The sequence below is a fragment of the Electrona antarctica genome (genome assembly GCF_951216825.1).
Source record: "Electrona antarctica genome assembly, chromosome: 4".
In the NCBI taxonomy this organism is placed as follows: Eukaryota; Metazoa; Chordata; class Actinopteri; order Myctophiformes; family Myctophidae; genus Electrona; species Electrona antarctica.
The window spans coordinates 53,845,254-53,858,391 of record NC_136809.1 but is presented as its reverse complement, the minus strand read 5'-3'; the positions used below and the strand labels follow the sequence as shown (position 1 = coordinate 53,858,391).

Here is a 13,138-nt window from a genome sequence, read left to right as displayed (position 1 = left end):
TATAATGAAATGTAGAGTTCTGTTGAGACCACTATAATGAAATGTAGAGTTCTGTTGAGTCCACTATAATGAAATGTAGAGTTCTGTTGAGTCCACTAACATGAAATGTAGAGTTCTGTTGAGTCCACTAACATGAAATGTAGAGTTCTGTTGAGTCCACTAACATGAAATGTAGAGTTCTGTTGAGTCCACTATAATGAAACGTAGAGTTCTGTTGAGTCCACTATAATGAAATGCTGAAATGCTCTCGGTGCCGTGCTACGAGTCTTGTTAGATCTGCTATTGTTCACAACAGCTAAAGTATAACAACATAATGCTTCAATTCAAACACCAAAAAGGGGGTTCCCGTCCTGAATGAGTTAAGTGCAGTGCTGGCGCTTCAGGCAGTGAATGAGTTAAGTGCAGTGCTGGCGCTTCAGGCACAGTCGGATGACGTACAGTATATATACAGTCCGAGGAAGTAGCTTTAGCCATTGTTCACAACATGACTGGCAGCTTAGACAGCACTGTCTGCAAGCAGAGAGAGAGACAGAGAGACAGAGAGAGGCTGACAGACAGAGAGAGGCTGACAGACAGAGAGAGGCTGACAGACAGAGAGAGGCTGACAGACAGAGAGAGGCTGACAGAGGGTCGTTTCTCGGTTGCCAGTCCGTCTATCATTCCACGTGTCTGTCCGTGTGTCCGTCCGTATACTGTACGTGCGTCTAGACCAGGGGTTCTCAACCCGTGGGTCGCGACCCCTCGGGGGGTCGCCAAAATATTTTAGGGGGTCCCCAAATTATTTAAAAAAAAATATATATATATATATATTTTTTTTAATTTTATTTTCACGATTTTTCAGAAATAGCAGACCTACAAGCTCGTAGCGCGCCACTCGGTGGCGCGCTATGAGCTTGTAGATCTGCTATTTTTCAATAGCTAAATTATAACATAATGCTTAAAACACCAAAAGGGGTTCCCGCCCAAAATGGGTTAAGGTTATTGTAGCAGTCAATTTATATTGGGGGTCGGGAGGGGGCGGGGCGGGGGTCCCGAGACATTGCCAAAGCATTTCCGGGGGTCCCCGGCCAAAAACGTTGAGAACCCCTGGTCTAGACCAGGGGTGGGCAACTGGCGGCCCCCGGGGGCCCACATGCGGCCCCCCACCTTCACCTAATGCGTCTCCCTCAGGTTAATGTCAGAATATACTGATATAATATTGGTTTCAGCTGTTTACAATTCCACAACATGCAAAACATGACCCGCGTTAATTACTTCAGTCTAAATTAGTAGCTCTTTGCTTCAACACAAGTATAATTTAAAGGCATTTGAAATGACATAAAAATGTTAATTTTCAGGATTCCAATTCAAAAATAGCAAAAGTTCAAGATTTCAATTCGAATATAGCAAAAATAGCCGATCTACAAGCTCAAAGCACGTCGCAGCGCGACACGTTTTGAGCTTGTAGATCGGCTATTTTTGCTACGACAGTAATATATGGCCCTAGGGAGTGAGTGTGGACATATAGTGGCTGCTCTCCATCGTCAAAGTTGCCCACCCCTGGTCTAGACAGTGGACACACATGTAATTGTGTACATCTCAACACTGTGAATGTGAGATATCTCGGGAACACCTTGAGATAGAGAGAGAGTTTCCTTCACAATTATGAGTTCATCCTTCAGTTTATACCGCACCGTCGTGACTTGTGATTCAGAGAGAGAGAGAGAGAGAGAGAGAGCTGAAGCCGGAAGGCATGATGCAGCCCCAAGCAGACATCCTAGAATACAATAAAGTAACGGTAAATGGTGCATTCATATAAGTCGCTTTTATCCTAAAGCGCTTTACATAGATGGTGCATTCCATTCACCCGTTTTACACAGAGTCCTATATAGGCCCCATTTAGACTGCAGTCACATTCCAGTCAAATCTGATTCAAATCTGATTTATGTCTCAAATCTCTATCTTTTGGTTCCGACCGTTCACACTGCCGTTTTCAAGTGACCAGATCTGGATGTGCCACATCCAGATTGGAATCTTATTTGATTAAATAAGTCTAAACGCCTAATAAGTCTAAAGGTCACATACAAGTCACATGGAATCAGATTTAGATCAGGTTAACGTTGCATTCAGACAGAGACGGATCTCCTGAGATCAGACTTGAAACCACCTCTGAATGTGGCATTGGAAAAAATCAGATTCCATGTGAATTGTATGTGTCTGCATTTAGACTTATTTAAACAGATCAGATTCCAATCTGGATGTGGCACAGATCTGATTCAAGCTAGATTCAGGCTAGATTTGACTGCCAGTGTAAATGGGGCCCTAGAGATCTCCAACAGGGTGTTGTAGTGTGTCCTCACAGACTTGCTGCTCTGTAATGTGTCCTCTCCAGCCCCAGGAGCTAACATACATGCTGAAATGTGTCCTCTCCAGCCCCAGGAGCTCAGACATGTTGTAATGTGTCCTCTCCAGCCCCAGGAGCTCAGACATGTTGCAATGTGTCCTCTCCAGCCACAGGAGCTGACAGACATGCTGCAATGTGTCCTCCAGCCCCAGGAGCTAACAGACATTCTGCAATGTGTCCTCTCCAGCCCCAGGAGCTGACAGACGTCTTAGAGATATCCAACATGGTGTTGTAATGTGTATGTCCTCTCCAGCCCCAGGAGCTGACAGACGTTCTAGAGATCTCCAACATGGTGTTGTAATGTAATGTGTCCTCTCCAGCCCCAGGAGCTGACAGACGTCCTAGAGATCTCCAACATGGTGTTGTAATGTAATGTGTCCTCTCCAGCCCCAGGAGCTAACAGACATGCTGTAATGTGTCCTCTCCAGCCCCAGGAGCTAACATACATGCTGTAATGTGTCCTCTCCAGCCCCAGGAGCTAACAGACATGCTGTAATGTGTCCTCTCCAGCCCCAGGAGCTGACAGACGTCCTAGAGATCTCCAACATGGTGTTCACCAGCCTCTTCAGCCTGGAGATGCTCATCAAGCTTCTGGCTCTGGGTCTGTTCGGGTACGTCAGGAACCCTTACAACGGCTTCGACAGCGTCATCGTCATCATCAGGTCAGCTGTGTGTGTGTGTGTGGGCGCTAGCCCCTCCTATGTCCAGCTTTGAGGGTCCAACATTGAATGCCATTGACAATGAATGGCCAGTTTTGAGCGTTTGTATAACGCTCAAAACTGTTTATGTAAACGCAAACATTGAAGACAAAAGTGAGGACGCAAATTGTGATTGGCCGGAACGAGATCACACGGGGTGTGATTTTTATTTAATAAAGCCTTAGGGTTTAGAACATTGGTTCAGAACACTTGAAAGTTGGCATGTAACGATACACTCAACTCACGATACGATACGTATCACGATATGAGGTCGTGAATACGATTTTTCACAATATTTTCAACACAATTATTTTCCAGACAATTTTTTTTTAATGATGTATCTTCCCCCCAAGCTTTTTTCACAATTTAACTACATTGCAAAAGTAGCATTACTTTTCATGTAAAATTACTTAATTTCTGTAAACATGCTTTCATGCTCGAGTTAACATTTCTTCTTTTCTTTGATGGCATCTTAGGATAGATGTAGACCTATTTGACAGTGCAGAAACATAATTGCCTTCCTTGATGTATTAATGAGCATCAATAACGACCATCACCTGTGTCACAGACACATGCAGCTCCCCTCTGCAGGGAGTCTGTGGAAACTCAATTATCCCATTTTGGGCGGGAACCCCTTTTTGGTGTTAGCATTATGTTACGCTTTAGCTATTGAAAAATAGCAGATCTACAAGCTCGTATGTCTGCTATTTTTGAAAATTTGAAGAACGACTGACATAGAAACGTAGCTCTTTCAGAAAACTGTCAGGAGTGCGAGAACTACTATGCTCTTTTAGAAGGCCTTTGTAGAATCTGCCTCGGGTCTTAAAGTGGGTTAAATGTGAAAAAAACAAATCAATTCGAGTGTTGCTGCGTGTATGAAAACGTGCGTCTCCAAACCTTGGTTCTATTATCTGGTGTGTGTGTGTTGTGCGGCGACCTCCCTCCCCTCCCGTCCCGTGCAGAATGACACAACGTATACATCAAAGGGTTTATATCCATACATACATATATAATGTATATAGTCATATAGTCAAAGTCATATTTCATTCATGACAACACGGCGCTTCCATGTCCAACACAGAACAGGAGTTATTAATGCATTCAGGACGGGAAACGCGCGTCTGTGTCACCTTATAGCTTTTAAACCACTTTATTCTTTTAAACTTTAGCTGTTGAAAAATAGCAGATCTACTAAGCTCGTAGCGCGGCACCGAGTGCCAAGCACCACGAGCTTGTAGATCTGCTATTTTTTGAAAGAATCGTGAAAATGTGGCGCAAATGAATATATTCTTACTGAGCGGACGTATTTGAACTCAAATCTTTGAATATATATTCTTTCAGAGCGGACGTTTTTGAACTCAAATCTTTGAATATATATTCTTTCAGAGCGGACGTTTTTTTAACTCAAATCTTTGCTTCTGGGGGTGTCCCTGGAACAACATGTTTTCAGATGGGGGTCGGCGGCCAATTACTATAATTGGGGTCCTTGACATGAAAAACGTTGAGATCAACGGCTGACACAGAAACATACGTTTTTCTGAAAACTGTTTTAGGATTCAGAAGACATTTTGTAGAATCGTCCTCGGGTCTAAATGGGTTAATCCATGAGGCTCTCGCGGTGCCGAGGGGAAAGCCTGTATAGTATCTCCATATCCCATTAACCCATTGAGACCTGGAACACATCCATGTCACGTTAGCGTTTAACCACATTAACCATTAAAACAAATTTTGGGTGGGAACCCCTTTGTGTTTTAAACATTATGTTATAATTTAGCTATTGAAAAATAGCAGATCTACAAGCTCATAGCGCGCCACCGAGTGGCGCGCTATGAGCTTGTAGGTCTGCTATTTTTGAAAAATCGTTAAAATGTGACTCAAATCTTTCCGAAAATTGTCATGATTTAGAAAACTTTTTTTTTTTAAATTCGACGTCAGGCCTGAATGGGTTAAGACCTGGAACGCATCTGTGTCACCTTAGCTTTGAACCACTGTTATACTTTAGCTGTTGTAGGAAATAGCTTTCGCACATCTATAGAAATCAGGCGTATATTATGCACAGGTGCGTATAGGCCAGTGCACATCAATGAAAGGACTGAAAATACACCCACACAGTCACACTGTGTGTATCTTTCTCGGTACATGATATTTCTTTTAATAATGCAACGTTTCGGTCCCTATCCCTCCGGAGCTTCTTCAGGCATAGCCACACTTAGCTGTTCAAAAATCCTGAACATTTTGAAGCAAATCTTTAAATCGTATTTTATTATCGGGGGGGGGGGCTGGACCATTCTACATTCTACATTCAATGTTCTTCTTTTACACAAATGAGTCTTGAATATTCGCGGCACAGTACGGGGTATATTTAAAAGCGAACATTTTGTAACTCAAATCTTTTGCTTCTGGTGTGTGTGTGTGTGTGTGTGTGTGTGTGTGTGTGTGTGTGATGTGTGTGTGTGTGTGTGTGTGTGTGTGTGTGTGTGTGTGTGTGTGTGTGTGTGTGTGTGTGTGTGTGTGTGTGTGTGTGTGTGTGTGTGTGTGTGTGTGTGTGTGTGTGTGTGTGACGGGGGGGTCCTTGGGGGGCTGGCGGCCAATTACATTTTCATTCTGGGGGTCTTTGACATGAAAAGGATTGAGAGCCACTGTCAAACGTACGATTTTCTGAAAACACTTTTTTACTGAAAACACTTTTTTACTGAAAACACTTTTTTTCTGAAAACACTTATTTAGAAGACATTTGTAGAATCAGGTCTAAATAGGATATAGCAACTTTTGACCTTTTTTTTTATTATTTTTTTTACCCCTTCTTCCCCAGTTGGGGGAGGGGCGTACAGGACAGAGTTGTGAACCGTAATCGACTGATATTAACCCATCCTGGACGGGAACCCCTTTTGGTGTTTTAACTAAGCATTTTGTTGTACTTTAGCTATTGAAAAATAGCAGATCTACAAGCTCGTAGCGCGCCACCGAGTGGCGCGCTACGAGCTTGTAGATCTGCTATTTTTGAAAAATCGTGAAAATGCGGCACAAATCTTTGAATATATATTCTTTCAGAAGACTTGTTTTTTATTTCGACATCAGGCCTAAATGGGTTGAAATAGGCGTCCAAAGGCGATCTCTCGGTGCAGGGGGCGTTTGGACCGGGACGCGTCGCAAAGGCGATCACGATAACTCTTGTAAAATGAAACCAAATGGACCCGTATACAGGTATACATTTTGGTTTCATTGTACGCTCTCAAGGGTTCTATTATTGTTAACCCATTTTGACCTGAGATCAGATTCTAAAAATGTCTTCTACATCCTGACAGTTTTCTGAAAAAGCTGTTTCTATGTCAGTCGTTCTTCGATTTTTCAAAAATAGCAGACCTACAAGCTCGTAGAGCTTGTAGATCTGCTATTTTTCAATAGCTAAAGCACAACATAATGCTAACACCAAAAGGGGTTCCCGACTTCCCGCCCAAAATGGGTTAAACATCAATACAGCATTACCGAATTCACAAGAAGTCTACACACATTAGAGAATGTAGAAGAATTGTTATTTTGATTTGTCTGTTATCTCTGCTAATGGTATACCAACATCAATACAGCGCTGTGGACAACAAAATATTCTTTCGTTTGGGGTCTGAGAGGCTAAATCTCATCAAAATGGTGGTTCTGTGGCTCAAATGTCCAATAAATAATGGGCCTTGATACAGAAAGGGTTGAAAACCACTGCATGTTGGAACACATGTTATTTATTTATGAGTGGTGCAACCACTCCTATATTGACAGCTATGTGTGTCCCTGGGTCTGTCCCTGGGTCTGTCCCTGGGTCTGTTCCTGTGGTGTCTGTCCCTGGGTCTGTCCCTGGGTCTGTCCCTGGGTCTGTCCCTGGGTCTGTTCCTGTGGTGTCTGTCCCTGGGTCTGTCCCTGGGTCTGTCCCTGGGTCTGTCCCTGGGTCTGTTCCTGTGGTGTCTGTCCCTGGGTCTGTCCCTGTGGTGTCTGTCCCTGGGTCTGTCCCTGGGTCTGTCCCTGGGTCTGTTCCTGTGGTGTCTGTCCCTGGGTCTGTCCCTGTGGTGTCTGTCCCTGGGTCTGTCCCTGTGGTGTCTGTCCCTGGGTCTGTCCCTGTGGTGTCTGCCCCTGGGTCTGTCCCTGTGGTGTCTTTCCCTGGGTCTGTCCCTGTGGTGTATGTCCCTGGGTCTGTCCCTGGGTGTGTCCCTGGGTATGTCCCTGGGTCTGTCTGTCCCTGGGTCTGTCCCTGGGTCTGTCCCTGTGGTGTCTGTCCCTGGGTCTGTCCCTGTGGTGTCTGTCCCTGGGTCTGTCCCTGTGGTGTATGTCCCTGGGTCTGTCCCTGGGTGTGTCCCTGGATCTGTCCCTGGGTCTGTCTGTCCCTGGGTCTGTCCCTGTGGTGTATGTCCCTGGGTCTGTCCCTGGGTGTGTCCCTGGGTCTGTCCCTGGGTCTGTCTGTCCCTGGGTCTGTCCCTGTGGTGTCTGTCCCTGGGTCTGTCCCTGGGTCTGTCCCTGTGGTGTCTGTCCCTGTGGTGTCTGTCCCTGGGTCTGTCCCTGGGTCTGTCCCTGTGGTGTCTGTCCCTGGGTCTGTCCCTGTGGTGTCTGTCCCTGGGTCTGTCCCTGTGGTGTCTGTCCCTGGGTCTGTCCCTGGGTCTGTCCCTGTGGTGTCTGTCCCTGGGTCTGTCCCTGTGGTGTCTGTCCCTGTGGTGTCTGTCCCTGGGTCTGTCCCTGGGTCTGTCCCTGTGGTGTCTGCCCCTGGGTCTGCCCCTGGGTCTGTCCCTGGGTCTGTCCCTGTGGTGTCTGTCCCTGGGTCTGTCCCTGTGGTGTCTGTCCCTGGGTCTGTCCCTGTGGTGTCTGTCCCTGGGTCTGTCCCTGTGGTGTCTGCCCCTGGGTCTGTCCCTGTGGTGTCTGTCCCTGGGTCTGTCCCTGGGTCTGTCCCTGTGGTGTCTGTCCCTGGGTCTGTCCCTGTGGTGTCTGCCCCTGGGTCTGTCCCTGGGTCTGTCCCTGGGTCTGTATGTCCAAGCATAGACACACACAGGCCAGGGAGGTGGGCTTGTACAGTACAGTACAGTACAGTACAGTACAGTACAGTACAGTACAGTACAGTACAGTACAGTACAGTACAGTATCACTCACTTCAGACAGGTCTGATTTTTTTTTTCTGAAACCCCAACGTTTTTTTCGGGACATACGTGGTCTCCTCCGCCCGTCCATACTGCAGGGGACCGCACGAAGACAATGCATTTGGTTATGGTTTCCATGGCGATGAGCATCCTTCCTCCACAAGTAGGTCATCGTTGTGACTGGCGGGCCAGGGGAGAATTAACCTTCTATGGAAACTCAATTATCCCATTTTGGGCGGGAACCCCTTTTTGGTGTTAGCATTATGTTACGCTTTAGCTATTGAAAAATAGCAGATCTACAAGCTCATAGCGCGCCCGCGCTATGAGCTCGTAGGTCTGCTATTTTTGAAAATTTGAAGAACGACTGACATAGAAACGTAGCTTTTTCAGAAAACTGTCGGGATGTATAGAAGACATTTTTAGAATCTGATCTCAGGTCAAAATGGGTTATTGTGCTGCCAGGACTTCGGTTCAATTCATCCGCTGTGGCTCCTATCAATCTGTTACTATTATGCTGCTGTCAGGACCTCGTCACTCACTTCTCCTTTCCAACATATTGTTTGGGCTGTTTCGCCTTTTATTGTACGGTACAGTGGAAGAGAGACAGGCTTTTATTGTACTGTACAGTGGAAGAGAGACAGGCTTTTATTGTACGGTGCAGTGGAAGAGAGACAGGCTTTTATTGTACGGTACAGTGGAAGAGAGACAGGCTTTTATTGTACTGTACAGTGGAAGAGAGACAGGCTTTTATTGTACGGTGCAGTGGAAGAGAGACAGGCTTTTATTGTACGGTACAGTGGAAGAGAGACAGGCTTTTATTGTACTGTACAGTGGAAGACAGAGAGACAGGAAACAGGAGAGACAGACAGACACGCAACAGCGTTCGTCTGGCTCGGGAATTTAACCCACAACTCGCTGACAGGCTGCATTAGAGCAGGGTTTCTCAACCCATTTTTTCACCCAGTGTCAATTATCTAATGTAATCCTGGGCGCTACACTTCCTCTGCCAACCTGGGGAGAGCAGCAGACTGACCTCATGCTTCCTTCTATGCATGAGGAGTCCAAGCTGCTTCTTTTCACCTGACAGGGGGGGGGGGGAGTTTCCCCGGTTTGACGTATTGCGTGTGGATGGAACACGTTATTCCGACCAGTTCCTTTCCCCTCCATCAGGCGCCCCGGCTGGCCAGGGAGGAGGCGGTTTAGAGACCAGGATTACTTTTTTTTTTTTGTGAGATAGGGGACACGGGGAGAACATGCAAACTCCATACAGCAAGGCCCTTTCGCCAACCCCACTCAGGTTGTGCACCCATTCACACACACACACACACACACACACACACACGCACACGCACACGCACACACACACACACACACACACACACACACACACACACACACACACACACACGCACAGTCACACACACACACACACACACACACACACATACACACACACACACACACACACACACACACACACACACACACACACACACACACACACACACACACACACACACACACACACACACACACACACACACACACAGGGAATCCGGCTGCTCTACTCCCTGAGCCACTGACGCAAGAAAAGAACATACATTGATGGATGGGGTAGATGGATGGATGGATGGGAGGACAGATACAGATATGGATGGGTGGATGGTCAGCATACAGAACAACATCCAGTACATGTTAGGGTATTAAGCAACTAGTCGACTAGTACATCCACTAGTCGACCTTGTTGGTACTAGTTGATAAAAAAAAAGAAAAAAAAAAAAGTATATATTATTATGTTTTTCCCCATTTTGTAGGCGTCAAGATCAGGTAGATTATAGTTATAGTCACCAATGTACACCGTTTTTAAATGTACAAATATTTATTTAAAAAAAAAGAAAAAAGAAATGTTCTTCTTTTTCTTTTTACATACAATAGGTAGTTAAACAACTAGTCGACTAGTCGACTAGTAAACTAGGCAACTAGTCAACTAGTAAAAATGACTAGAAGTGAATGCCCTAGTACATGTTTGGCTGTACTCGGTCAGCATTCTATAGCGTTTCTATAACGGTACAATGCTGAACAAGGCTTCGTGTCGTTCCACATGCTGCCCTGTGTAAACCAAAACGTCGGGAGGTTGAAGGACGTTGCTGACGCTTTCTATAGCACTCCCAACAATGACACCTACGGCGAACAGCCAATCAATCATAATCTCCTCCTCCTCTTCCGCGCGCAACGGTACAGTTCCCTCAACCCATTTTGGGGCAAGGAACCCCTGTTGGTGTTTCAAGCGTTATGTTATACTTTAGCTGTTGAAAAATAGCAGATCTACAAGCTCGTAGCGCGGCGCCGAGTGCCGCGCTACGAGCTTGTAGGCCTGCTGTTTTTTTTAAAAATCGTGAAAATGTATAGTGCAAATCTTTGAATATATTTATTTCGGAGCAGAACGTTTTTAACTCAAATCTTTGCTTCTGGGAGGGGGTCCCTGGAACAACATGTTTTCAGATGGGGGGGCCGGCGGCCAATTACATATAATTCTGGGGGTCCTTGACATGAAATATTTTGACATTTGTAGAATCGTCCTCAGGTCTAAATGGGTTAATACTCGCGTGTCTGAGCAGTCAGCCTCATGGCCGATTTTGAGACTGTTGAAGTTGATTATCTTTTGCTCGTGAATGTCTCGGAAGGTTCCTCTAATTCCGTGACGTCTGCAGGTCCAAATGGACCTGGAGACATTATGCATTTCACTGTCAGCTCAGAACCCTGGCAAAGAGAACTCTCCATCTAAATAAAAACGTATATCTGCCTAAAGACCTAAGTCTATAAAGTCTATAAAAATATCTGCATAAAGACTAAAATCATCTGTCTGTAAAGACCAAAAGAAAAAAGCCTACTACAGTATCTGGCCTGGCCAAGGAGGGGAGTGTGTGTGTGTGTGTGTGTGTGTGTGTGTGTGTGTGTGTGTGTGTGTGTGTGTGTGTGTGTGTGTGTGTGTGTGTGTGTGTGTGTGTGTGTGTGTGTGTGTGTGTGTGTGTGTGTGTGTGTGTGTGTGTGTGTGTGTGGGGGGGGGGGGGGGGGGGGGGGAGTTCCCCCTTTAGGCTAGTGTGTGTGTGTGTGTGTGTGGGGCGGGGGGAGTTCCCCCTTTAGGCTAGTGTGTGTGTGTGGTAGGGTTTAATGCCGGGATCCCGGGATTTCGGTTCTCCCGGGCATAGGGCACGCAATTTCCCGCCCGGAAATTTCTTCGGGACCCATCGTCCCGGAGTTTTTTTTTTCTTGTAGGGAAATTACACTAAAGGGGTTTAAAGGGTCGTATTTAGCCAGCCCCACTCAGGTGGCCAGACAGAATTGTAAGGGGGGCGACTCCGCCGGCGCGGGTGGGGTGTCAAACCCACATTTGGTGGGCAGGACGCACGTTTGGGTGGGCCCCCCCCTGCCCCCCCCCCTAGAACCGGCCCCAGACAGTGCGCGTTCTTTCCCCTTATCTATGAGTGATCAAATGTCCAATCTGAACCCTCCCATCATTTTGAAACATGTTTGATGATATTTATATGGAATTATGGATTACACTCGAGGGCTGCAATGGGAACTGGAGCCAGCGGGATCCAACGTAAATGTTGGCGGCGCGGGCGGTATTTAAATAGCCTACCTGCGGCCGGGCAGGCACGGCCGGTCAAGATGAAATCAGTGGGACCCCGCGAATCCTGCATCCTCCCGCAATTAATCAGATAGGGCCTACAGAGTTTATATACACTTTAGCAAAATATGAATATCTGACAGACATCTTCAGGCACGCTCCCAAAGCTGCTGCACCTGTCAATCATTAGCCTAATCAGTCACTCTGTGAGAATTGTGTGTTTTACGGACGGAGCGAGGAGTTTCCTTTCTCTGTGATGGACATTGTCACTTCTAAACCCCCTTTTGCTTTTGCCTGCATGTGTGCAGCAATAACGTGAAACGGAACACAAACAAAGATGAGTAGGCTACAATTTGTTTTATAATAACCACCAGCACGCAGCGTCTCTCTCTCTCTCTCTCTCTTTCTCCATCTCTCTCTCTCTCTCTCTCTCTCGCTCTCTCTCTCTAATAATCAGTGTGCTGTGCACTGGACGTGCTGGCTAATTTAACACCCAATCGGACTTTTCATAAAGTACAAAGCGGGATGATCACATTCTCTGCAGCGGAGAAGGGGACCCACTGCATGCTCAAAGGGTGAAAGACCATAGCTAAGGTATCTATGTGAAAGACGTGAGGTCGTTTATTTTTTCCCCCGTGCTTAGTCACATTAGTGCAAACGCCTGTGTCCCTTTTTCTGAATAGCGTAGTAGGCCTATAACGTTATTAATATTTTAATTTAACACTTTTATTGTAGGCTATATGTTCATATTTCGTTCAAATAAAACATTTTAAACCAAAAAATATCACTATTCTATTGAACATATGAAGTATCTATACATATAAATGCATTTTGGTGGGCACTTTTTTTCTTTTTTTTCTGACGGGAATTCCCGCGGGAGCCCGGGAAAAGGTCCGCAAATTCCCGGGAATTAAAATGAGCCAAATCCGGGAAAATATTAAACCCTAGTGTGTGGGGCGGGGGGAGTTCCCCCTTTAGGCTAGTGTGTGTGTGTGTGTGTGTGTGTGTGTGTGTGTGTGTGTGTGTGTGTGTGTGTGTGGGGGGGGGGGGAGTTCCCCCTTTAGGCTAGTGTGTGTGTGTGTGTGTGGGGCGGGGGGAGTTCCCCCTTTAGGCTAGTGTGTGTGTGTGGGGCGGGGGGAGTTCCCCCTTTAGGCTAGTGTGTGTGTGTGTGTGTGTGTGGGGGGGGGGGGGGATATTCATGTCAGTGGAAGTTGCTCAGTAGCGTTTTGAAGCACCCGGAAGGACCGTCTCAGAACGTCTACGTCCGCATTTGACCACCAAATTTTGGTGGTCAAATGCGGAAGTGCAACCGAGCGCC

The 13,138-nt window shown here is 46.4% G+C and overlaps 1 protein-coding gene across 1 annotated transcript in view; it reads left to right on the top strand.

Moving 5' to 3' along the window:
• LOC306921367 (voltage-dependent T-type calcium channel subunit alpha-1H-like) overlaps nt 1-13,138 on the top strand; it is a gene marked incomplete at both ends in the record, with an annotated part of 202,737 nt that overhangs the window by 68,957 nt on the left and 120,642 nt on the right. Inside the window, one exon of the mRNA XM_079498478.1 lies at nt 2,894-3,045. Within this exon, the coding sequence (XP_079354604.1) occupies nt 2,894-3,045 (152 nt within the window). The remainder of the gene's footprint in view (nt 1-2,893; nt 3,046-13,138) is intronic.